At 39.6% G+C, this 26369-nt stretch overlaps 1 protein-coding gene across 1 annotated transcript in view; it reads right to left on the reverse strand.

The window, feature by feature from the left end:
- Positions 1–2554: 2554 nt before the first annotated feature.
- The window catches only part of FAT4 (FAT atypical cadherin 4), a 139409-nt gene continuing 115594 nt past the window's right edge, over positions 2555–26369 (reverse strand). Inside the window, exons 10-17 of the mRNA XM_030480094.1 lie at positions 25043–25147; positions 23009–23316; positions 19165–19250; positions 17897–18076; positions 16895–17019; positions 15548–15765; positions 10600–10861; positions 2555–6432 (exon numbers count right to left, since the gene is read on the reverse strand). Of these exons, the coding sequence (XP_030335954.1) occupies positions 4562–6432; positions 10600–10861; positions 15548–15765; positions 16895–17019; positions 17897–18076; positions 19165–19250; positions 23009–23316; positions 25043–25147 (3155 nt within the window). The 3' untranslated portion in view covers positions 2555–4561. The remainder of the gene's footprint in view (positions 6433–10599; positions 10862–15547; positions 15766–16894; positions 17020–17896; positions 18077–19164; positions 19251–23008; positions 23317–25042; positions 25148–26369) is intronic.

Below are 26369 nucleotides of genomic sequence, written 5' to 3' on the forward strand. Positions count from 1 at the left end.
AACAGTAAAATACTAGCATGAGAAAGAATAGAGATTGATCTTTTCACTTTCTTCTTCCCTCAGTCCTACTTCAAAAAATAGCAACCTTTTTTCTTATAATCTTTTATAAGATAAAATAATCTTTTTCTCCTCATTCTCTTTCCCAAATGTCAGAAGGTCCACAACAGAAAACAGTAATTAAAAAATTAATCTCTGACAGATTTCAGTTAAGAAAGTGCCCTTTACATGGCAACATGTTTAAGTTAAATACTTAATCTGAAGGATATTATCATTTGAATTCTATGCTTCAGAAATATAACCAACAGAACAACAAATAAAACAGTACTCCTGAAGAGGCACAGGAGGTGCTCAGTAACAGCACACACTACATCATCTCAGCAGCACTTTAGATTATCACCCATAGGAGCTGGCTGGCAAAAGTGAAATACAATCAATGTTGCATGGAAGAAATCAATGAAATACTGTAAATTGCTGTAAAGAAGCTAAGTTAATTTGCTGGTATCAGCTCAGGGTACTTGTTGCACTCTTCATTTGTGACTCTGATGGAAAGATCTTCAGATGTATCAGTGTTTGGGGAGTGGTGCCCCAGGCCAGCACGTCTCACCCTATTTCTTTCTATAACAGCAAGGGGAAATGGAAGGTGCAGGACATACCTGGAATCACAGGATCATTCAAGTTGGGAGAGACTGCTGGAGGTCATGTGGTCCAATGCCTTGCTCAAAGCAATGCCGGCTATGAAGTCAGTTGAGGTTCAATAGTATGCTGTCCAAGCGAGTTTTGGATATTGTCAGGGACAGGAATGCCATAACACCGCTTGGTAATCTCTTCCTGCACCTAACTGCTCCTATTGCCAGAATAGTTTTCATCATATCCATTTACCTTATGACCACTGGTGGCTCTAGTCTTTTTGCTGTGCACCTCTAAGGAGTGTCTGACTCCATCTTCTGGTTTTGAAGGCATCAGCAAGATCTGCACCACCTCCCCACACCATTTCCAGACTGCAGTAATGCGGCTCCAGCTGGATTTTGCACTGCTAACCGATACCATGACACGTCATGGTCTGCAGCATAGATTCATTGTCTGCTTGTCAGTGGGGAATGTTTTCAGCAGAATGTGGGACTTTACATTCCTTTTTAATGTAGTCTTTCTATTAATTTTGAGGTTTTAAATTACATAACTGATGAAAAATGTTGGAAGGTCTTGAATCAGACAAACCTAGATTTCACTTCTTTTAACAATTTATCCCTCTACCACTAATCTCAGTATTTCAGAACTCTGTTAGTTTCCATTTTCATAGGTATACAAGAGAATGGTGCATAAATCTGCCATATCCCCATCCATTTTCATGTGATTAGTCATCAGGAGAAAACAACCCCAGCTGAGACAGCAATGACAGTTCAGCTGAAGCCATCTAGAAGAAGGTGGGCAGTGGCACAGTTCTCTCCCTCATCTCACAGAAAAGAAACAGGAGCATCTCTCCGCAAGCTACTAGCAGAAAGATAAGTCACCAAGTCAAATTGCTGACATGAGATGTGTTTGGAGGCTCCTGTGCACTGAAGAGAGCAGTGCAGACTGTTCTCCACATATTTGTGACTTCTAATATGTCCCAGATCTTGAAAGAGGACTGTGCAGTTCTGATGATGAACCAAGGGAATTATGCAGCTCACTCCTCACGACTAATAACTCTGGATGATTGTTTCACATGATTCACTTGGAGCCCTTTTCTGATCCTCATGAAGAAAGAATTAAAAAAAAAAAAAAGGCTGAAATGAATCATATGTTTAAGTGTCAAAAACATCTCTATGCTTTTTAGTAACAGGGAAACAAGGAAATCAGTAAAATATACTTTTTTATGTCACAGAAACTGTCAACATTTAGAGGAACATACTACAACTTGATAAACTGTGAACTGCATTCAAGTTATGACATAAATTTTCTGTAAGTCCACAATGCATATTATTTTCCTTTAACAAAACTTTTTGATAATTTCAGAATGCTTAACTGCCCTAATGCAGATCTCAATGTGTTTGGTGTTACATTTAAAAGATTTCATTTGTTAAAGTTTTCATGCGTTATTAAAATCACTGCTTGGATGTGGTACAGTTCATATTAAAGGATAATATTCGAACAAAACATACAGCTTTTTAACAGATGTTTAATTCCAGCAGCTTCTCAAACTCCAAAATAATTTGTGGATCTCTTGTTATTTCAGATGAAACTACTTAGATACAAATGTGGGCTACTTTGGGCCATTATCTTTTCACTGTTGTGGGGCAAGATGAATTTGGCAGCTTTTTTAGCCAAAAAGAGTTGGTTCCTCATTGCTGGTTCAGAGACAAACTGACCAAAAACCTCTAAACCAAACGAGTGAGAGATAAAACAACCCCGTTGAATTGTTATTCTTTTTCTAAATTCTTTAAACAAAACACCACTAATTCAAAGTGTAACTTCAGAACTCGCCTCTTGCCTGCAGTCTTAACTTTTTTACTTTGCATTCTCCAACAAGTTGTCTGAGTTTTATTTACTCTCTTACAAATACACAAGAATGCAGTTATTTATTTTCAACTGCTGCTTTATTAAAGAAAGGTCTTTCTCTCACACTACTAACTATCTGTGTACTGGAAAGATTCAGCTTTGAGCAGAGATAGAAGACTTGGTTAACAAATGTAAAAAAACAGTTGTTACCAATAAACCTCTCTGGACTAAAATACAGTTTTATTCTGTTGTTAGAAATCTGAAAGTAGATTTGGTATGTTTTGACATTATCTTAGGCTCAACAACATCACAATACCATCTCTTCTCTATCCTGCTGCTTTTCAGTCACAGCAAGGTCACTCATGAACTCCAAATGTGTAATTTTACATCGCCTTGCTTCTTAAAGCCCACCTTCTGAATAAAATGCTAGTAAAAGATAAAGGAGTGGAAATAAGAAAGGATGAAGGCTTTCTAGTAACACATACTGAAGATTTTAAATAAATATTTTAATTCTATTATTGGCATTTACAGGTAGAAAGCGTACAGTATGTTACAATTTTATCAAAACGTGAAAAATATGGATGTTACATAAGTAACAAATGTAAAAAAAGTATTTTTCTTACCTTCCCTGAAAGTAAGAAAACTATTCAGCATAGGAAAATATTGATATAAAAACACAGCTTAGGTAAAAAAAAAACCCAAAACAAAAAAATTTGAAGTTTTTACACAGTACGATAGGTTCATCAGGTCTGCATGAAGATGTAAGGACTTTGTGAGGTTCTACTTTACCTAAAACTTTAGGGAATCTGGGACAAACAGTAAGCTACATTAATGAATCTACAAGTAGTTTTCCCTCATATCCGCTCCAAAATGCTAGAGTGCAGTAATTTTCTATACAATAAATAATTCTTCCAAGTTTCCATCATAGAAAATCATATAATGCAGAAAATGCCACTCCAAGGTCACAAGGGCTAGGCAGTGCTTTAATAATAATTATGATAATACTTATTATAGTGCTTTACAATGTCTAAGCACTTCAGATGAGTTAACTAATTAGTCCTCACAACACCCCTGTGAGGTAGGTAAGTGTTTTTCCTACCTTTCCGTAGTACAGATGGGAAGATGAACTCTGGGGAGAAGCACAGACTGCAGCAGCAGTAGCACAACCAAGACGAGAGGCCAAACGATGCTCCCCCTGATCATGCTGCTGCTGTGGGCTGAGCTGGGCTGCTGAATGATCCCATCCCACTGGAAGCACTGAGGGGGACGGGCAGGGACCAGGGTTAAGCATCCCCAAAATATTTCATAGAGATTCAGAAGCTCTCACACAACTTTGTCAACAAAACAAAACAAAACAAAACAAAACAAAAAAAGGAAAAACAAAAGGGGGAACACCCCCTCCCCCCCACCCAAACAAACAAACAAACAAGCTGGAAATTAAAAAACTCCTAAAGTGCTGACTGGCTTGAACTGCTTCTAGCACCTCTTGTATGGAATAAGACTTACAGCACTGTTGCCAGCAATTATTCAAGCTGATTTCATCCATAAAGTTACATGTGAGCAACTGCAGGATACGGTAACTATGTTTTCTGAGACACCTTACTAGTATAATTCCTTCATTCACCACCCTTCTTCCATGTATTTCTTAAGGAAAATTAAATCCTCAATACTTTTGCATCATAAAACATGTTAGTAGCTGGAGACAATATGCACATCCTTCACAATTTAAAAAAAAAAAATTAGTTCATTTTCAGAACAAAGCATTATTAATTTAAGAATCACAAACCAAACAATGGTAAATAGGAAACCCTTTTCAAAGGCTGCATGCCGAATATCTTGCTTTCAAATACAATGCATGCAGGAGAAATAAATTCATCCAAGCATAATTAAATTAAAATGGTTTGTTTTGTTTGGGTTGTTTGGTTTTTTTTTAAGTCTCTTTCAGCAGCATAATGGTTATTATTTTTAAAGTCTTCTCCAACCAAACTGGCCTGGGGTTAAAATGCTGACCTTTGCTTTTTACAACCATATAATGGTTTGATCAGTCCCCATGGCTTTGCACTGTGGCAATACCAGGAGATAAAGCCTATACATATTGTTCCGCTTCCCCATCCTTGGAAACAGGCTTCGTTGTACCACCTTTGCTGTCCTCACTCGCTGCTGCTGCCACTGTTTTTTCAGGAAGTGATGCCAAATCTTTGAAAACATCCACATAATGCCCAAAGCCTGGGCCCCAGTTCAAGAGGTTGTCCCAGTTGAAGCTTCCCGCTTGCTGCCCCAGCTTTACAGCCAGGGAGCTCTCCCCGGTGCTGGTGGCGGGTGCCTGTGCCCCCACCGGGCCCCCCTCACCGCGGCGGCCGGGGTACCGCCGGGGCTTCAGCCTGGCACCGTAGTTGTCCTCATCATCTGCATCGGACTCGTTGACCTGGGATAACTTGGGCATCCTGGAGGTGTACGCTATGGGCTTATCCCTGTCGTACTCCATCTCTGAGCAGGTGAAGGACTCATGGGAGTCGCTGTCAGAGGAGGACTCGGGTGCGGGAATACCGTCGGCCGGGTTCCTTGTCCGGGACAGGGGCCTTCTGCAGTCCTCCTCAGAAGAGGACCGGCCATGGTCTGCGCTGCAGATGCTGGGGTTTCTGGGCCGAGGGGTGTTCAGTCTTTCCACCTCTTCAATGGATAACCCCACTGGGGGAGCAGTCTCCAGAGGGATCTGCCCGATGGGCTGCTTCAGGCGGCTTCCTGGTCGGGAGCCATGGCTTGCCATGGTCTGTGGACTCTTACTTCTCCTCCCCAGCCGAGTGGCATAGTTGAAAACGCCAGGCTGGCAGACATCGTTGTGCATCTCCAGCGGGCTCCCCTCCCTTATGGCAAGGTGCAGCTCCCTTGCTGGACTGTGCCTGTAGAAAGTCGATGATTTGGAGAAGGGTGCGGGGCTGTGCCGAGACAGGGGGTTGGGAGTAGGGCACGCTGAGTGGCTTAAAGATGTTGTCCTTAAGCCCTGCCCATAGGTGGGCTGATAGGTCAAGCTGCTGGCTCCCAGGGGCATGGGGGACTGCCGCGCGAAGCCCAGCGGGCTGTGCCTCTGGATGGAGAACTTGGGCGTGTGGCTCCGAAACTGCTTGTAGTGCTGGATGATGTCAGCGTCCGAGGGGGCGATGCTGCTGGCGTTGTCAATGTCATAGTGCTCAATCTCAGGCTCAGGGGAAGCCAGTGGGGCGCTAGGGATCGTCTCCGTGGCGTGTGGGATGTCAGTTTCATCATAGATGAGATACGGGTTTTCTCTTTCGATGATATCGGGTTTTGGGTTTCCTTCGGGCTGCTTCCGGACAGTCATGTCATCGCCATAAGGTGGTATGTTGTCAGGGTCATCAAATGCCACGTTCTCACTCCCTTTTTTCTTCTTCTCCTTTTTCTTCTCCTCTTTTGGACTTTTCGACTTCTTTCCTCGGCACTGGTTACAGAGGATGAGGCTGAGGACCAGTAGCGCCAGAACTGTCGCGCAGCTGCCCACGATAGCTGGCACAGCCCAGAGGGGCAGGGACAGATCGGTGGGGTGTGGGGCCGGGAGGCAGATGTGGCCACCATTGATCCCCGCTCTACACTCATGTCCTGGGGCGCACAGGACCCCCAGGCACGCCACCACTGCCTCACATGTCCGTCCTGCGTACGCCTCGGGGCAGCTGCAGGTGAAGCCAGTGTGCAGCCCGGGCTCACAGCTGCCCCCGTTTTGGCAGGGGTTGGAGGCACAGGCACCTGGCGGGACACACTGGTAGGCATACCACCGGTTGATGCACATCAGCTCGCCCCAGCAGGGACTGCTGGCACAGACGTTGGGGCCGCGGCAACCGATCTTCACTGAAGGGTCTGTTTTGGAGAGAGTGGCGAGGCTGTGCCTGCCGGCGAAGGGAAGGCTCTCCCTGCCATACTTGATATAGGAGATGCAGCCATCAAAGCCTAGGAGAAAAAGCAACAGTCACGTCAGGACCTGAAGACTGATAATGCACTGTTGACAAAGTCCAAAGACACTCTGAGCATCAATGTCACGCCTAAAGGGGAAACCTTTTGGATCAGCAGATGACAAGATCTATGGTGTACCTCTTGCCCCCTGAAATAAAAGGGGAAATGCAAACACAGAAGTAACAAAATGGAAACCCCAATGCCAGAATGGAGGTGACAGCCTTATTTTGTGATGTGAAGCAGCATGTGTGGTAAATCATGCTGTTTGATACTCCATAAAATGAATCTTATCCTTACTGAGCTTACAGTTGCTTCCCCACATTTTTAACTTGTGATTAATGTAAAAATATCTGCAATATTAACCACATAAGGGTGCAATACCTGAGTAATTTCATGTATTTTGCTATCAGGATAGCCCATTCACAGATGTTTCAGTACCTAAGAATCTGAATCCTTTAGATTCTGGAGTAAGGAATGTTACATTTTGTTGCTTTTGTAAATATTTCCTCTTAGCTTGTAGTGACTATTTTGTTTATAAACTTTTGATAATTTTTTTGGGTTCAAATTAGATAGGAACTGAAATCTACTTTTAAGCAGAACAAGATTATGTAAAGGCTGGGCATGCCTGGAGCTCCTGACATAACTTCTATATATGCACGTTTTAAAACTTACAATTTTCACATCTAGAAATGGAGATTAAAGATAAGAAAGTAATTAATTTCTCTGAAGATATGTGCATGGCACTTACATAAATAATACCAAGATATCTTGTAAAAAGTATTTGGTTCTTTTAAGTCCGCAAACAAGAATTCCAAAAGAGCCCAGTGTTTTTAACTTCCACAGTAAGATTTCAAAACAACAAAAATATTCTTAGGTAAGCACATAAAATGTATCAACCCTGCAATTAAGATGAAATTAACATGTCAGATTTTCTACAAGGCCCGTAAGACATTTTGCACTCCCATTGCTTTCATTAAATCTGAAAAAAGCAGGCAAGTGTCTAAGCAAGAAGCCTAAATGTCTTTTGAAATGTTGATCTGGCTTTTAAGAATTATATAGGCTGTACAGGAGAAGGAACTACTGTCTCATGAGGAAGTCTCTACTTCATGCTTGGAGACTGGGAATGAAGCTCAAATCAAGGAGAAAACATAATATAAAATTAAATGAAAAAACGCATTTTGTGTAAAACCAGGTTGCTCATACACAGACTCAACTCTTCTGCTCACTGAGCAGATTAAACTGGAGTTTTGCAACGCAAATGGACATTTTTGTGATTGTAGTGTGCTTATCTTACAGATAGACTCATTGAAGGAAGTCTGAAGATTATATTCTCAGATCTTTATTATAATGTAGTTTCCCCTTGAAGCAAAATTATTTTGCCAAATACTAAGCAATGAGCAAATGGTTGGGTTTTGCAGAAACATTATATTTTCTAAAAATATATTGTTAAACTGACGCAATTTTCAATTTATAGACCCATTTCACTGAAGCTAAATGAAAGGCTCCATTGTTCAGCAAATAAGCCAAGAATTCAAATGGCTACCATAGGGAAACATCTATTCTAATAATATTTCATGTCTTTAAAATGAATTTTAACAAGTATTCCTTCTAATGACTACATTCAACATACTTAAATGCTTTTGGTTCCTATTTTTCCCATAATTCTAAAACTTCTTATCATCTACACAGAGACCTGTGCGTAGCTGGCTTGGCTGTGCTAGCAGTGAACATCAGCTTCCATCTCCCTTTACTTGTTGTGCTTTGCTGTCTACCCTATTCTGAGCTGAAGTCACCTTTCATGCTTCAGCTAAGCCTCCTGTCTTACTGTTTCCTAAAATCATGGCAATACTTTCATGTCTTTCAATCTGGAGTGGCCCAAAGTCCCAAACTTCCTGTAGCTTGGTTGTGGTGCTACCCTGCCAGTAGTGACGCTGAGTTTCAGTGCTGAGAGCCCAGGGAACTGGGATTATCCCTGGCTTTGTGCGGTGGTTGTGTGTGAGGTCGCAGGAACATCCAGCCTTTTGCCAGCCTAAAAATTCTCTGTATTCCCCAGACTTAATCCTTTCTGCAAGGGTTTAGGATCATGCAACCTTATGCTGACCTCTACTCAGAGCTGTGACAAAATGGTATGCAGAGATGCAAGTTATATACTCAGTGTTCACATGTGTGGTTGCTGTAGGAAACATGTTTATTTCTCCTTAACTTCTGATTGATTCCCCTTGGGATGCCATCTGTGGTGCCAGGCTTACAGGTTTATATTATTAAGGACCAAATGTATCAGCTATTATCAATAAAATTAATCAACAAGGAGAAGGAAAGTGCCACTACTCGGTTCTGAAGCATCATACTTGGGTGATACAACAAACAGAAAGAAATTTTCCATGCATTAGTAGTGTCAGAGAAAGGTTCATTTCTGCAAACCTTTTGGTCTTCTATTCCAGTATTGCTGGAATGGAAGAACAGCCACTATGAATATTAACTCTGTGAGTAACTGTGGAAATCTCTGTAAAAAAGGGTAGCACAGAGATAAATGTTATGAATCACAGAATCACAGACTGGTTTGATTTGGAAGGGACCCTAAAGCTCACCTGGTTCCTACCCCCTACCATGGGCAGGGACACCTTCCACCAGACCAGGTTGCTCAAAGCCCTGTCCAACCTGGCCTTGAACACTTCCAGGGATGGGGCAGCCACAACTTCAGTATGAATATTTACTCTGTCATGAAACAGCAAATATACTCAAGTTGTATGAGGTGATATCACAGATTTATAACCTTCCAGACTGAGGATTTAGGTTCAGGTGGGAGCCCAAGCAAAACGGACGATTACCTTGCTGTGTGCTTGGTGGTCCCTTGCAGCAGTGATGTGATTAACAGCAACTGGGATTTTGTCAGGTCTACCTAGGTTTGAAAATGTTATTGGATATTGCAGCTTCACAGCACTGGAACTGTCACCCATGTATGCTTTTGTCTGCCTTTAACAGTACTGCAGATATTGTTGACTCTGAGTTCATGAAGAGTTTTATTCTACCCCCTTGTAAATCCTTGGTATGTCGTATGCAATGTAATCCAGTATTAAAATAAAATAAAATCACATGAGTAAGAGATTTTGGATTGTGTATTCCTAATGGAAGCCAGACATTTCTAATTTGTTTGTTTGCCACAGCACCGGGCAGTGTTGAAAAGTTAGAGTCCTCATTTTTCTTTGTTGCAGCTCTCCTAAAAGTCTCTGATTTTTCCATGAATACATTACTCATAAAACATATATGTAAAAAGTGTAAAGGTCACAGCATCCATATGATTCCATACCATATTTCATACAAATTCAAAATACAAAAATGTGAAGTGTGAATTTGCTCCACTTAAAAATACTTTATCCGGTCATAATTCTTGATGACAGGAAGATTTTTTTCAATATAAAAACTCTGTATAAGCTATGCCTGCATTGTCTGGAGTATCTCAGAGTTTGTAGCTAAAAATCACTTCTATCTTTACTTATCACTGTGGGAATGATATCAAATATATGATATCTACTTCTTTTGTCAGGGTTTAAGATGGTTGCTTTAACACTTCAGGGAGACTGATTTACTTCTTAACAGCTAGATGTCAGTCAGAGGGTGGTTCCTTATTGTCCTTGGTTTCTGTTGCTCAGAAATAAAACTTATTCTTCATTTGACAGCAGGATAAAGCAGCAGGAAGTTGGAGTTTCTGAATATATTTTAACCATATCAATAATGGGCTAAATCCTGCAGTACTTACTGAACCCCTATAGAGACAAAGTTCTTATTTAGCATTTTTGTCCAAGTGAAAGATTTGCCTTGATTTTCCAGATCCTGACCCATAAAAAGAATAGATCCTTTATTCTCCATTAGCATAACAAAGTGATAACAACTGATTAACAGACAAGCAATCAAAGCCACCCCCCGCCTCCAAAAAGCCCTGCAGATGGAGGGCCTGGTTTTGGAAACAACAAGGCTGCAATATATGTTGAACGAATAAAGTCTGCAATCCTTATTCATTCATATTGCAGTTTTTCTGGCAAAGGATGGAAGTATTCTAATTATTGAAAAAGAATTACAGTACTTTCTACAACCTTTAAGCAGAGACCTTTTGTCTGTTCAAATGCGCTTATGTGCACTATATTAAAACCAATTAATAGAAATCACCTGCAACTGTGCTCTTGAAAGGCTGGCTTGATGGGATCCCTCCCAAAGAAATTGTAAGAACATTTAGTCCACCAAAGTCTTGCGTGGCATGGAGAATGTCTCGGCTATGAGCCTTGTCGACAGACAGGATAGTGGCAGACCCGTTCTTCTCAATGAGTACCGAATGCCACTGGCCATCCGCAGTGTATATTTCTGGGATATTTCTTTCCACTTTTCCAGCAATTCCAGCATCAGATATGTAATGCACTTTCCCACCTTTTATCTGACCAGAAGAATACAAAAGGCATGATTTCAAAATTATATACACATAATCACTCTATACACACATAATCAATGTAATGTCAATTCATTACAGGTACCATAGCATGTGGCTTTGGTTGTAATAGAAAGCCTAGGTGTATTTTTCCCCAAATAATTGTTTTGTATGAAAAAGTATTAATTACATATATATTTATTTGTTATTTAAGACTAAACAGTAATATATATTAATACTGTATGCATATTTATTTAGTACTAAAAATTTGGCCGCAATTAAATATATCATTGCATCTGCAGAAAACTTAAGAGCTGCCATCCACTCATTTCCTGGCTAACCTGTAAGAGAAGCCAGGGAATAGGCCAGCAATAGGGCATGCATGTGACAAACCATTTTATCTGATATAAGAATAATTTCTCCTTCTTCTTCAATTCAAGTGTGGAAAATGATTTGCTGAGTAAACATGTTGTCCTTGCCCAAAAACCTTGCAGCTAGTTTTCATTACCACACAGTAGGAATATATACAGCATGGCAGGAATTGAGCAGGTTTCCCATTTCATAATTGTTTTTTCTGCTAATTTGCATTTTGCAGGAAAATAGTTGTGTTCTCTGAAGAGTTGCAAAGTGTATCATTTTGTGTGAATTTTCAAGTGCGGCTTACGTGAGCAAACCACTTTTAAACTTGTGAGCTGTTAGGAAGAAAAGGATGATATTCCGTGAAAAATTTTTTGGCTTTTTCTCTAGGAATGACGCCTCGCAATTCTACTGAATCATGAGAAATCAGGATTTCAAACCTCTTATTAGCTCAATATTAAATTATCCCAAAATGAGATCAGTGCAAATTGTGCATTTAAGATTTTAAAAAAACCCAACATCCAAACCTGCCAGCTTCTCAAGTACTGCATAAAAGTCAGGTACGCCAGATGACCTCCTAATAGTGTCCACACTTGTGCACAACTTGTATAGGGTGGCTCTGCAAGTTGTTGAAAGTTTCCTACCATACTCTGCAGGTTTGGTCATACACCTTAAATAAGATGACTGTTTTCCCTCTTGTGTTTCTCTCTGCAGGTCAGTCGGTCCATGACCTGTAACACGCACATGCAGAACATGCACATGCATAGATAGTCCGGGCAAGGTTGAAGCCCCAGGTTTGTTGAAAGCTCTCCAAGCCTCACGTGCTTTGTTCCAGGAAAAATAATGTTAACCTGGGAAGAACTGTGAGGTGACACACTGGCTACAGGAATGCTACTCTCGTTTCCAGAAACTGTTCAATGCTCTGGATTTACTTCTTTAGTGATGCAAGCTGAGGACTTTGCTCATACACGTCAGCTTTAATACGGCTGTAAGACCACGCTCATGTCTTGGCAGCAGCCTGAACTGGATGTACCTAGCACATATTCCACTTGGATCAAGAGCTAGAATGGTTAATATGTGCACGCACTTCATTTATAAATGCAATAATTTGGACTACTTGAGGGTGCCTCTGATAAAGCTGCCCCATGGAGATAAGATGCTTTTGTTACCGGCAAACGCAGGTGGCATACATCTAAACTATCACACAGCCCAAAGAAATCTGGAAGTGCAGTCACACAGACTATTACAACATACTAAACACCATTTGCCACAATCAAAAGTATTTATAAAAAGATTAACTGGGCTGAATATATACATATATTTATGTCTGTAAACTGCAATTGGTTTCTTAGCCTTATTTTGCCTTTTATGCTCCATGAAAATACTGCCTTGCATTTTGGTCTTTATGTAAATGAAAAGAAATATACCATATCAGACAATATCCTTTAAGCTTATGGGAAGACTGAGCATAGAATTGTAACTTTGAATTCCACATTAGAGAGAACTGTAGAATTATTTACCTGTCAGCAACTGATCTTTCCCACACAGATTTATGACTCTCTAGCTCTATTTCTGTTTCTTTAAAATTGCATATGACTAATACTAACAGACTCATAAATAAAATACTAGTGACATTTGGAAAATAAAATTTCCAGAGACGAGACTGGCCCATGACTTCTTCAACCAGGAAAAAATAAGGAATGTTCTTCTTGGTTCCTTGAAGCACAGCATATTTCTAAATTTGAAACAAATGCTGATGCTGACAATATTGAGTAACACCCATTTCTGGGTTTTATTTAAATGGCAGAGCAATGACATGTAAAATACAATGAAAAGAATGAACCACTAAAGCAAACATATTCCTAACTACAAGGATGATTCAACTTTACTAATATTCTAGGTCTCCTTTACTGAACATATTGCTTCTTATTTATCCTAAATCTGAGCACTACCGTCCACAGATTTATAGCAGATTGGCTGAGATACCATTTAAAGAAGTTATGTTCTGATTTATTCCTGCAACTCAATATGTGATTAGAATGGTTTGGGTTGGAAGGGATCTTAAAGCTCATCCAGTTTCAACCCCCTGCCACAGGCAGGGACACCTTCCACTAGACCACTAGGTTGCTCCAAGGCCCGTCCAAACTGGCCTTGAACACTGCCAGGGACGGGGCAGCCACAGCTTCTCTGGGCGACTTGTGCCAGTGTCTCACCACCCTCACATATGAATATGATAGCTCATATAGGTAACATGTAATACATATTCTCTACCTGTACAATTAATAGATCTTAGAGCTACAGTTATGCTAATTTAATCTGATTTTAGATGAGATTGTCAGCTGAAACAAGGCAGGCAATTTACCTTTAACCTGCAGTATTTGTCCAATTACTTCTAATTGAATTAGTTGCAATGTGTATTTGTATGAAAATAAGCTGTGAATCCTCTACCTTCCTCTTCTTTGTGGATTTTTGAGGGGGCTACTTTCTATCTGTATTTGACCATTGTTTAATTTAATCTGCTAGGTTTTTATCTTTCCTGGATTAAGGATCCCTTTATATTATAAAGACCTCTCATCTTTTAGTTGACATCTGTCATTTAGTGAACCAGCTGCTTACAATCTCAGGGAGTCTGATTTAGTACCATTTCTCCAATTTTACCCCAATCTTTCTTACAATGAAAACAGTTAACTACTAGAAGAAAAATGTGGAGGCATGAAAGTAGCCATAGGACTTGTAGATTTTCCCTGGCACAATTTAATATTAAAAACACATGGCATGTTTTCTCTGAATGCTTACACTTTGAGTAACAAGTGCATTAAAAAATCCAAAAAATCAAATTATAAAATTGTCTGGTTTGAAGACTAACCATGGTGGCAAAGAGAAGTCTCTAAAACTCATCTTTTGTACTGGGAGTAGGCTGAGATGCCATGGAGACTGACAAGTGTGCCGGCTTCACTGGCATCTTGGGCCACTGCAGATGAAGTGCTCATTGTGATGAAGTGCTCATACTTCGGGTATGAGTGGTGGTGCAAAAGCCATGCTGAACTAACTACAGTTAAATTACTACAGTTTTATTAACTAGCATCATCTGGGAACTTTTCAGCAATAATCAGTGCAGCGATGTTACCTCTCTTTCCTCAGACTTCTGCATCTGTTACTAGGCAAACCTCTACTCTCCTCCCCTGCACAGCTGGGGCTGGGACTTGACACGCTCTGCTTGCTTGTATAACTTCACCAATATTAACAATAAGAAGATTGTTTGCACAAACACACCACTAGTGCTTTCAGCCAAGAAAGGCAACTCTATCTTTTTTTAGGTAACACTTGTCGAGTTCACCTAGCAAATCCTACTAGAGAAAAAGGTAGTATTTGGTTTTTTTTCTCTCCAGAACTCAAAATAATAAGATCTTATTTGCTAAAAATGACCAAGGCAGAAACTTCCTATCAAATGATCTGTATACTGGGGAAGTAATGCAGACCCGCTTCCTAAATGCAGCTGGTATGTCAGAAAAGCTCTCTCTCTCTGATCAGGCAGGTGGAGAATATCCATGGGGCTGAAGCTTAGAAAGTGTGAATTTCTGTATGAGTTTCTTTAAAAGTCGGGGAAAAAACTTGGAAAGCCTTACAGCAGTCAAGGAAACTTGGAGCTTACACTAACCCAATAAAGGGGCTTGCCAAAATCATTGCTGTACTCATCTAGAGTTATGAGTAAATGGACTGAGTCATAGCCAAGAACCGAACCACCGCTTTCTCTTGAGAAAGGTAACTTCTGCAGCAATAAACTCTTTGAGAAAAAAACCAATACTGTGTGGCATGTGAAGCATTAATTCAGCTATGTATCTCAAAATAATTTGATATTGACATTGGTCCATGAGTAACCTCATGAATTCAAGTTATCCCTCACTTCCTAGTTTGATAAGCATGAGCCATGCTAGTAGGAATTAATGAAAACTTTATGGCAATTGTTTGCTAGCTTAAGGAGGGTCCAGGTTCAAGATCTGAAAAAATCAGAAGATAAAAGGCCAATAACAAAATGATTTGTTCTGTAGAGTGTAACTTAATGATGATAACAAATATGGCAATGAGTCCCGCTCTTGCTGTCACTACTTGGAGCCTAGACAAAACTGATTAGATACAAAAATATCAAGATCTTCTGATACCTTGGCAAATAGCAAGGGAATTATTGAGAAGATGAATGATACTGGAGCAGTGCCTAGTCTCAGTTAAAGACCTAATATTTTATAAAGGAAACAGCAAGAGTAATGGAAAAATGTGATTTTGATCACCATACATGAGGCAGTCCAGTCAAATCAGGCTCAGCACTAGCTGTAATCTTACCTTCACAGTAGTGAAGTTGCTGCTTTCCTGGACATGAACTAAAATGCCGTTCTCGCTCCTTGTCCTGAACTTCACTTCCAAGTGGTCCACAGTTGGGGGTCCTGGGCCAGCGCCTCGAGTGCCGTGCCTCATCATGTATTCTCGCCTCTTGTTTGGGCTCATGTGGTAGTCGAGTCGTCCTTTGCCTTCTAGCGATAAGGCAGTGTCGGCAGTAATATCTGGGACAAGGATGGGGAAGTGCTGAGTATGTAGCTTGTTAAAGCCATAGCCACCATCTGCCTAATATAATAACGACCATTGTCTTCCAGAGCAGAGATCAAGTTCAGAGCAGGTCATGGGGGAGAGCAGGAGTGAATGGCAATTTCAGCCCCTCTATTCTCTGGCTTCAACCAGAATGTGTGTTTGAGAGTAGGAGTGTGCTGGTAATTTACTGCTGCTATCAGTCAATAGTAAATTAAAACTCGCTAGGGAACAAGTGAGGGAGTAGGGAAAAAAATTTGGCTCCTGCAACTGTAATTCCTTCCCAGGGATGTTACTGTTTCCATTACTGCAAGCAGGGTTTCATGATATATTGAATTCTAAGCTCTTCAAGGCAGAGGTAATGACTATTTGTTACGGCATAAAAAAAAGAATAAAGAATGGCAGAGCATTGACTACCAAATGCTGTTAAAATTATGGTTAAATTCTTTTGTAAACCAGCACAATAAAAGCATATAAATCAGCTAAACAATAATGGGACATGTAAGAAAACAAAGCCCAGTCATTATACTACAACTACATGGAAATAAATCTCTTTGCTTTCCTAGACAATCCCGTATTGATTTACAGAGCTATCCACATGTGATTTAATAATCCCAGAGTGTAAATGGCTTGCTTTCAATTACATTTACCATATTTTCTTGCCTATAATCTGATGGTCATTTGATAAAAAGCCCTACAGTCCAGAGGAGACATCAGCACATGCACATAATGCTTATGTGAAAGGAAGGGTTTTTCCCTTACTGTCTTACCTCCCTGTAGCAGACAAATCCGTCCTACAGGATAGCTTTATTTAGTTACTGATATTATATATTACTTGGAAGCAGCAGTTTTAAATGAGTGCAAGTTACCTGAAATGTGATATACAGGCCAGAAAAAATAATATATGCAACCTGTTGCTCTTTTTAGCTCATGAGAGGACAACAATCGATTGTGGACTTCTCCTTCAAAATTATTTAAGAGGCAAGCATGCTGCTTGTTTTCCTGAGCTTACAAAATTATCCCATGCCCCTGAAAAGGAACTCTTAATGGCATTTGGTTAAAGCAGAGTTTACATTAAAGGGAAAGATGGTAAAATCTCCTCCATACATTTTTCACAGTGCTTTCCTGTCAGTCCGTCTCTGCAGTGACACTGCTGCCATGACCAGTGATCAACACAGGTGCCACCATGTTGGCAGGGGCTGGTTGTACAAGCACCTTCTAGTCTGGGACACCTGAAACAAAACAGAAACGTAGATGCTGAAGAATGTATGCACAAAGAAGTGGAGTGAATGCACTGGGAAGCATCCTGTGTTTGAACTATACTCCCTTTCTTTCCCCCAGAGATGCGAAAATGGAGAGGCTCTTCTCCACAGACAGCTCATGTTTCTAAACAGATCCTGATTTTCAGTGACAAATTATAACAGTCTTTTGAAAGAGCAATAAATTCAGAGACAATGAAGCTCCTATTTCCTGTTACACAAGAGAAGAAGAAAGTCTTTTAGGTGCTTTTTACATTGCATTCCCCCAGAGGCTTCATATCACAATGAACAGCACAAACTTGGGGGTTGAAAGAGGGGCTAGCAAATTTGGATGGAAGACGGACATTATTGCTACAACTTGTGACTTCAAATACTGAGATGGAAAAACCAACAGAATCAGATAGTTCATCATTTCTGAAAGACTGCTTGGAGGATATGAGGGAAATTCAGTGACACTTAAGAGGCAAAGTGATACAACAGACATTGTGGATTAAAAAGAAATAAGAGGGAGTAGAGGGTTAGCAAACAGTATGAGTATAGTCAAACCCAGGTGGAATTTATAAAGAAACTCAATAACAAGGCTACTCTATTTCAGCCTGCAAAGCACCATTAATAATAATTGGCAATAGAAATATAATGATATTGCTTTTTTGAAGCCTCTGTAATATGTTGTGAACCTTTCAGCCAAATTCACTTTCTTCCTACATTTTCCTCACTTTACAATAAATTCTACAGTCATTTTTTAAATAAGAAATAACTGATGATGTCTGAATGGAACACTATCTGACTTCCATGACAGCTTCCTTTATTGTAGATGCGGTCCATTCGATACCATATATAGCAGACGTACTGATCTAAGATTCCTTGAGCTGCCAAAGCCTGGCTGGGCTCCAAGGGACGTCCGTTGACTGCAAACTCCATTATACAGCCCACAAAATCATGGCTTTCCACCTGTCCTCTCCTTTGAAGGATGGGCTCTATAGACCTGATGCCACCAACAGTAACCCGATTTGGTTGTACATCGAGAGTCCTATAAAAAGAGGCAGAAAAACAATTTATCAGCATCAGACATTAAGATAGCAGTGACAACACAGGAACTGTAACCATCAGCTATGGTATGCAGTTAAAATTCCTCCTTCAAATTCGTATTTTACATTTAGAAAGGGAGACAGATCAGTAGTGCTGGAACTAACAGTTTTAATGGGTATGACTCTGAATTCCCACTCCGTTATTACATGTCAAAATTTCTATTCACTTGACTGAGTAGTGTGCTTGAAATCATAATGAATAAAGTTTTTTCTCAATTACTGTTAAATTGTAGATGATATTAACATAGCTGGAAGATGGATTCATTATTTTACAAAGATATAACACCTTTGCTAGTGGGGATATCACGTGTCACAGGGAATATGACTGTGATTATTGTAAGAAATTAGCCAAAGTGATTGGGACTGAAGCTGTTGTTATCTCCAAAAAGGATCTAAAGATGCAACAGAAAGGCTTAGTTAGGGTAAACACAAGAAATAAGGTTTGTTTTCTGTACTGGGCAATGTTTAAGAAATGAAAACTGTAAAAGATGGCAACTGGAAATAACTCAAAACAATGTCAAAACAATTACTAATTATTATTATTGTTATTTAAGAAAGCAGTAATCAGGTGATGTTATCTCTCACACCTTTATAAGAAATGAGAGGTGCAGTTTAAATAAATAAACAAACACAGGACTCCAAATCATTACGCAATAAGTCTTATCCCTGTTTACACCACAGTGCAGACTACCCATAGCCATACATTTCTTGCGTGCCACAAGAGCCTGGGGACAGACATGGAGTCAAGAATTGGGGATTTCTGAATCAACTCCATGCAGAAATGTAGCCTAAGTTAGTGAGAACCAGTACATGTAGAAAATTCAATCTGCTTCTGCAAAGATGGGAGGAAATAACACTTGGGATCCTTGCCTTTGCATGCCTCTGACAGAGAGCAGCTGAGGTATTGATCCCTTGCTTGAGGCTGGGCTAAGAGCATGTTGTCATGACTCCAAATTTCTCCGGTTTTAGAGGGTGATTTCTTTTAAATTTTACTCAAAAAAATTCCCCCACAAAATGAAGAATTATTTACCAGTCAGCAGAAACAGCAACATTGCTAACAGTGCAGTAGCCTGGCTCCTGATCCTCAGAGCAGGAATCCACCGTCAGTGATGCTGCCTGCAAAAGCCACGCACACAAATATGCTGAATATTATTACAAGGCTGCAGCCACCAACCACGTTAACTGATTAAATATATTATATCAAGAACTTGGCAAGAACGGAGCACTTGTGTATTACTGTCACTCAGGATTGCAGGGTGCTTCAGAGCCACTGCTCAACCCCAATCTGCATCAACACAGTGAACACCAAGATGTGGATACTAGCAGAGAGTGAGCTAATTGACTACTTCATACAGAAAATCAGGTAAACACAAGGTTTGCAGATTTGGGTAGGGTTTCTTTTATGTTTGTTTGCTTTCCTCCTTGAAATGGCATTATTTTGGCTTGTACTGTATCCTACTCTTGATCTGAACAGAGAGCTGCTCCCTCCAAACACCAAGGGCATCCCTTCAGGGGCTTGACCATGGCATTAAACACATTGCTTTAACTTGATAAAAAGCACATTACAAAAGCTGGGAGTACAAACACTGAGATTACTAGTTAAAAATAATAACCAACCACTCAATAATATTCCAACAGTAACCAAGTGGACCTGATTAAGGTAACCCTTAGGCTGATGTGTCATAAGGGATGTTTGTTGACAATAATAATGGTGGAAAAATAAGGATACCTACAGTGGGACCAATCTGACATTCAGAGGAGTACCAGGCATCGCCAGCACTTCCTCTTTATTATCACCTCCAAGCCATCAAGTCCCAGACAATGGGCTACCTCATTACCCATCTCAGCCATTCACACTAAAGTGAATCATGGCACTTTTATCTGTAAGCTCTAAAAGTCTAACCAAAGCTTTCGTTAACATCATGAAATTATTCCTGCTGATTTAAAAAGGAGCTTTTATTTTATTCCTTATTTAGCAATGAATTTTCCCCACAGAGATTTATTAATAACAGATGCACTGGGAAAAAAAAACCAAACAAACCCAAAACTAAACCCACTGAAGGTTATTCCTTACAACAAATTTTCAGAAAAATAAACATAATCTCCAACTTGTACATATCAGCTTCTCATGTTTCAACTAAATGTGTGGTACCGTTTTGCAGCAAATTTAAATCCAATGTCACTTTTAAAAATGCCTTAGTTTACATTTTGATTTAGCTTACTCTATTGGACCTGAGCAAACAGCACTAGCTATCAGTACATCATTACCCTGCAAGGGCTTTTCTTCCTGCCTGCAACTAAGTTCACTAACAGCATCCTGTTAAAATCCCCATAGATTGTCTGTGTCCATTCCAAATACATACTGTGAGCTGATGCATTGTATTGACCAAATAAATTCATAGCTCTTAGCCCTAAATCATGCCCTACAGCACACCCAAATTGTTCACTTTGCTGTTTTAATGAAAGCTTATCTTGAATTTCTTTCCATAAATAATGAGCAAACTGCTTCTCCCAAGAAACATCAGTCTGCAGTTCCAAAGCAGATTATAGCCCTGTATAAATGAAACAATTCATAGAAAGACTAATAAGCTGGCTGGTCTGTATGCCATCACACGCATACATATTTTCCTTTAGAATATCAACAACAAAAAATGAAATGAGTTTTTTGTTCTTAGCTCAATCAGTGTAATCTCCCTAACTTATATCGCTATGCACTGTGAAAGCCAAGCTCCAACCCCAGCTCAAGGGCTAGATATTTGAGAGTATGTTTTACTTGGACCAGAGTTCATACAATTTATTTTCTAATGTTAGTCAAATGTTCCTGCTTGTTACTTAAGCATTACTCTATAGTTACCTTGCTGCATTATGAGACTTCTATCCTGTCATTCTGCAATAGCTCAGGACTGACAACTTAATGATTTTACCAGTTTCCGATAAAATCCCACTGTGCTGTAGGAAATGACAGATTTGGAATCCTGAAGGGAGGCTATTTTATACAGTTTTGGATGCCTGGGAGACATTTTTCCTGCAACAGAAATATCTAAGACAAAGGCGATTCATTTCACATACTGTGTTTGTAAACAGCTGACATTACTGAGAAGGTTTAAAAGTTAAAAAAAAAAAAAAAAATCACACAAAGGTATAGGTTGTCTTAAGTGTTCACTTTCAGACAGAAGCATTCATAACTCACTTTTTCTGCAAATAGCCCTTTTTATGTTATCTCTTCTTCTATAGTCTAGCCCTCTGGCATATCTACAAGTAAAACATTTTACTGCTCAATTTTTTTCTTAAGTGTATTTCATTTATTTGTTGTAATGTTACATGTGTGCTCCTATACTTAGCCATTTAAAACTTATTGATAGAAATATCACCCTAATTTAGTGGCTAAAATGGGAACCTGGTACCTTTCAAGATTTAGGCTTTCCATTGGAAGCTGTGATGCAAATTATGAAATATCTGCATTAAGTCATGACTCAACACACAATTATCCTTCATCTTCTTTGGATATATAACTCCTGCAAACACACACAAATTGGATTTGCTAATCCAGCTGTACACTAAACCATCCACCTTTAATAAATGGGGAAATAAGGTCTTGCACTACACAACTGAAATGCAGTTTCAGGCTCCAGACTCTCTAAGAGAGAAGACAAAAAGCACCAGGTCAGGAGACAACCCTGGTCCTACAAAGAACCACAGACCATAAGGCAATACATTCTTCTGCTGCTCTCAGGACATCTATGCCTGTGGATGTCTCACCCCACATCTGAAGCTCTTGAGCAGAGCAGCTCAAATATACAAAAGGGCTGCATCTCAGCAGCACTGCCCTCTGCAGCAGTTCACAATGGGAAATCTCTACAGGGACTCAGGGGGAACCACGCTGGGTAGAACAGTTTATTCTTTTATTCCCTACATCACTTCTGGCTTCCATATACAAAACAAAATGTGGAGCCCCAGCCATATATTATTCTTATATGACTTTAATTTCAAACATGGGAAGAATATGGGATTCCACGTATGCTGGCCATTTCTCCCTGAGAAAGGAGCTGTTGGGCAATAGTTACTGATTATGGATGGCAAATAGATTTTGTTTCATTTCTAACTCAAATACTGTGGAGTCAAAAAGCTTGGCTTGAACTCAAAGAGCATTTGGTTTATGTTCTGCTTTGGAAATATTATTAAAAAATGAGAGAAGAGGAATAGAAAACATTTACTGGAAAAAAAATGAAGACAGGAGAGGGGTCAGAGTATCAGGCATATGGCAATCAGTTGTCCCAGTCCAATTTTTGGTAGAATTCCTCCCCTCGGATGCTTTCTGGGGGACAAAAAGAAAAGTAACTTCCCTCCTTCCCCCCAAAACACCCTCTCAATGTAGCACCTTTGAACATTTTACATGTATGTTACAGAGGAAAAAAAGGCTTCCAGTCTGATGAGATTGGTAAAATCTCTGAATTACTTCAAGGAATGTTAAGTTTGTCTGTTTCTATTTTCTAAACGTTGAGAAAAATTATTTTGAGGCTTTTAGCCTTAAGCCTTCCCTAATAATCATCCCTGTAATCTGCATCAGTTAATTAGCCTCATGTGTAGTAATTTATTTAATTAATTACTCCTGGTTCTCATTTTTCACATTTAGAGTACATGGCATTGCGTTATGTTGGTTTAATTCATTATCATCATCATACTAAACAAACCATTCTAGTCCTTCGAGTCAGTTGGAGCAAGACAGAAACGAGGAGGCTTTTTCCAAAGTTGGAGGTTCTGCTAGCAAATGCAACGTTACTAATTTTATTCTCCTCTGAGTTCATATGGAAGCCAAAGTGACTTGGCTTAAGAACTTGTCTTAAATTTAATCTTCTTATTTTAGTATTTCTTACCATTCCAGCCCTTCGGGCAATCACTGTGTGAAATTGTCCATCAGACACCTTCTTGGTTGTGGTAAGCTTGTATGTGCCACTGCCAAGATTGTAGGAGAATCTCAGCCTCCCTTCTGCTATTTCCAGAGCCAGAAATTCTGCCCTCTCTCCGGTTTGGTTATCATAGTTATACAACATTAAAGCATTACTCTTTATAGTGGCAAACTTTATATAGATGTAATTATTGTTTGGATCCATACTGGGAAACTCCATATAGGACAACTCTTCAAATCCATAGCTGTTCAGTTCACAGTGATTCCCAAAAACACCTGCAAAATGAAAAGTAAAATCTGGCGTCAGATAGTTTTTCCCTTGCTGTGCATTCTCTCAGAAACAAAGCACTGACGTGCTCTAGACATGGCTGTGACACACAGGCTCTCTGCGAAACTTCTAATGTATTATTAAAAATACATGACTTGAACAGAAGAATCCTATTATCCACACATGAGTGTTGAAGTACATATATTTAAGCTTAAAAATTGAGTTAGAAGTGAGTTACATCTATTGAAACACAAAGTATATTTCATTGAGCTCTATGGTTTCTTTAGAAAGCAACAAAAAAAAAGAGTTTGACAGTTATGTTGGATAGGGTTGTTAATTATTATCAGGCACTTATTAATCCAGTTATGGAAATAAATTTGCAACTTGATCTTATTTTTCTCTTTTCAGCTGTTATGTGAACTGTTTCTCAATCAGTGGTTCATTATTTATACTTATGATATGTGCAACTAAAGCATATGTGCAACTAAAACATTATGCCTTGCTGTGTTTTTATTGATTTGAATATTTTGGTGCATTCTATGTATTTCTTTTCAGATCTCTGTCACATAATTTCCCGCAATTTTTTTTACTGCAGTGGCAATGAGAAAAAACTTCAGACTTAATTTATGACTATTAGTTACATTTACAATATACTATATAGGAAATGAATAAACTCTGAGGAAACATAAAACAAAGGAAATAAAACAGAATAAAGAAGTTATTCCACATGTTAGTAGAAAACCATATGCAGAGGTAGTTACAAGTGTGTATTGCGAACCATATTTTTGTGTGAGGCTTTTCATTAAAGCCTTCAAACATTTTAGATGATTTCTCAGGTTTATCTGCTTTTTGGTTAATCTGTTGCATTTACTTTTCTGCTTTTCTATATGAACAATGACAAATCTGCATTCAGAACCAATCTTGCTGCAATTACATCATGACACCTTAAAATATCTGTATTGTTTTATGTCTTTATTGGGTTCATTCCACAAACCAAATTTGGGATAATTAAATTCTAATACTTTAATTATTTTGGCAGTACTATATGCTTTTCTGACTCTTGGAACAGTACTCTGGTTTTGGAACTCAGAACTTTATTAATATACAATAAATGAAATGGTCAAGTACTGGTGTGGGCTAGCAAAACTGTTCTGATTCAGTCAGGTTCTCTTAATCAAATCTACTAAATATGAAAGTGCCAATATCTAATGCAGTACTCCTCACTTGCGGAAAAATGTGGGTGCCCTCCAATTCTTGCTTTACAGATATTTTGGCAAATTATTCATATTTCTCAAAAGAAAATCAAGTCCTCTCTGTTAAATATCATCCCAAAGTCCCTTTTTCTAGTTTAACATGATGACTTCTTTGCACTTTGATGCAAGAATACTGATGTTATTTACAGCGACCTCACTCCTCAGCTCTCCTAAAAGCATCTGTTATTAGGCAGGAAAGCCAAGCACTGCTCTGAGCCCTCGGTGTGGCCCCCCAGCAGCCACAGTGATGCCCCCCACTGCCTCATTCTTCCATCTCCTGCCATGCTGGCAGAAATATTGGCTTCTCCCTCTTGCAGCTGGGGAAAATAGAGAGCATGGAGCCAGGAGATGACCAACACCTGCCTACCTGTCTATATGGGATCCATATAGACACCCACCGGTTTCATGCAGATAAAAATAGAGATTTCAGAAATATTAATAGGGAAAGGGAAGATAAAGCAGAGGGGAGAAGTGTACTCACCAAAGGGACAGTGGCAGTAATATCCCTCCACCCCGCTTTGGCAGGATCCACCATTGAAACAGGGGTTGCACTCACAGTAATTGACAGTGGAGTCGCACATCTTCCCTGCGGTTAGGGAATAAGAGCAATTTCCAGGTCAGAGTATTCAGGTCGATAGGAAAGTCAGGCTCGTATTTAGGTAATGAGCTTATGAACCAATGCTGAACGCACAGCCAGGAGGAAGGGTGCAGGAACCCACTGCGGCTGTGGGATAGAGAGAGAAACACAGGCACGATGCTGGGCTGCTCCCAGCGCTGACACAGCCATCATGCATGGCCCAGAGAAATTAATTCTGCTTTTCAAATGTCTCATTGTAATTATCTCTTATAGGTATTGGTGGTTTGGTTTTTAATTGGATTTTTTATTATTAACTGGTGTCTGTAAAAGAACATGAAATGAAAGGAGATGCTAAACTAAAAAAAAAAATAAATATGTTTTTTCCCCCCTATTGAATGCAATGTGCTCATTAGCGTGACAGAGACACAGACAGCCCTTGCTGGATCATGTATGAACATGGCATGCTGAACACAGGCTGCTATTGTACATTATATGACTCTCTTATTTTTCCTCATCCATTACAACCTCCTTCCTGACTCAGAGGGACACCAGTGCTCTGGAGCTAAAACAAGTTACCCTGGATACAGTCCTTTTCTAAGCAGACATTGTCACATGTGGTAAATATTATTCACCAGAGAATAAACTGAAATAACTTCAGTGATAATTCACTTCAACAAGGAAGGGAACCAGGAGAAAAAGTGAAGTTTTTAACAGATGCTGAAAACCGAAAAGGGGATTCTTTGTACAAACCTAAAATTTTATTTGTATGGAAACATTAAGTACAGAAGTATTGCTCTTCACTTCAAAGTTTTCCATTGCTCAGCTTTTATCAGTTTTAGCAATGCTTCACCTATACACCACCCCTGGAACCTGACTTCTTTTCTTCTGCCAGCAGCGCCTGCCTTTGCTGCCTGCTCAGCAAAAACATGGAAGTATCATGAAGTTTATCCCTCATGTTTCTCTGCAAAACCTGGCAAAATCAGCCACACTCTTCCAGACCTCTCCTTGAATTTCATCTAGGCTGGGATATATACACATGGCAATGGCTAATACTGCCTTAATACTTCTTATTGCACTGATAATGAATTATTGTATTCCTCAAACCATATAACATATATTTAAGTTAAAAGTACAACATGAGCTTGTATAAAGGGTGTCCATTCTTATATATCACACACATAATTCTTACATCTCACATGACAGCAATACACAACATGCGTTTCTTAGGGAT

This window comes from Strigops habroptila, chromosome 3, assembly GCF_004027225.2.
Source record: "Strigops habroptila isolate Jane chromosome 3, bStrHab1.2.pri, whole genome shotgun sequence".
NCBI lineage: Eukaryota > Metazoa > Chordata > Aves > Psittaciformes > Psittacidae > Strigops > Strigops habroptila.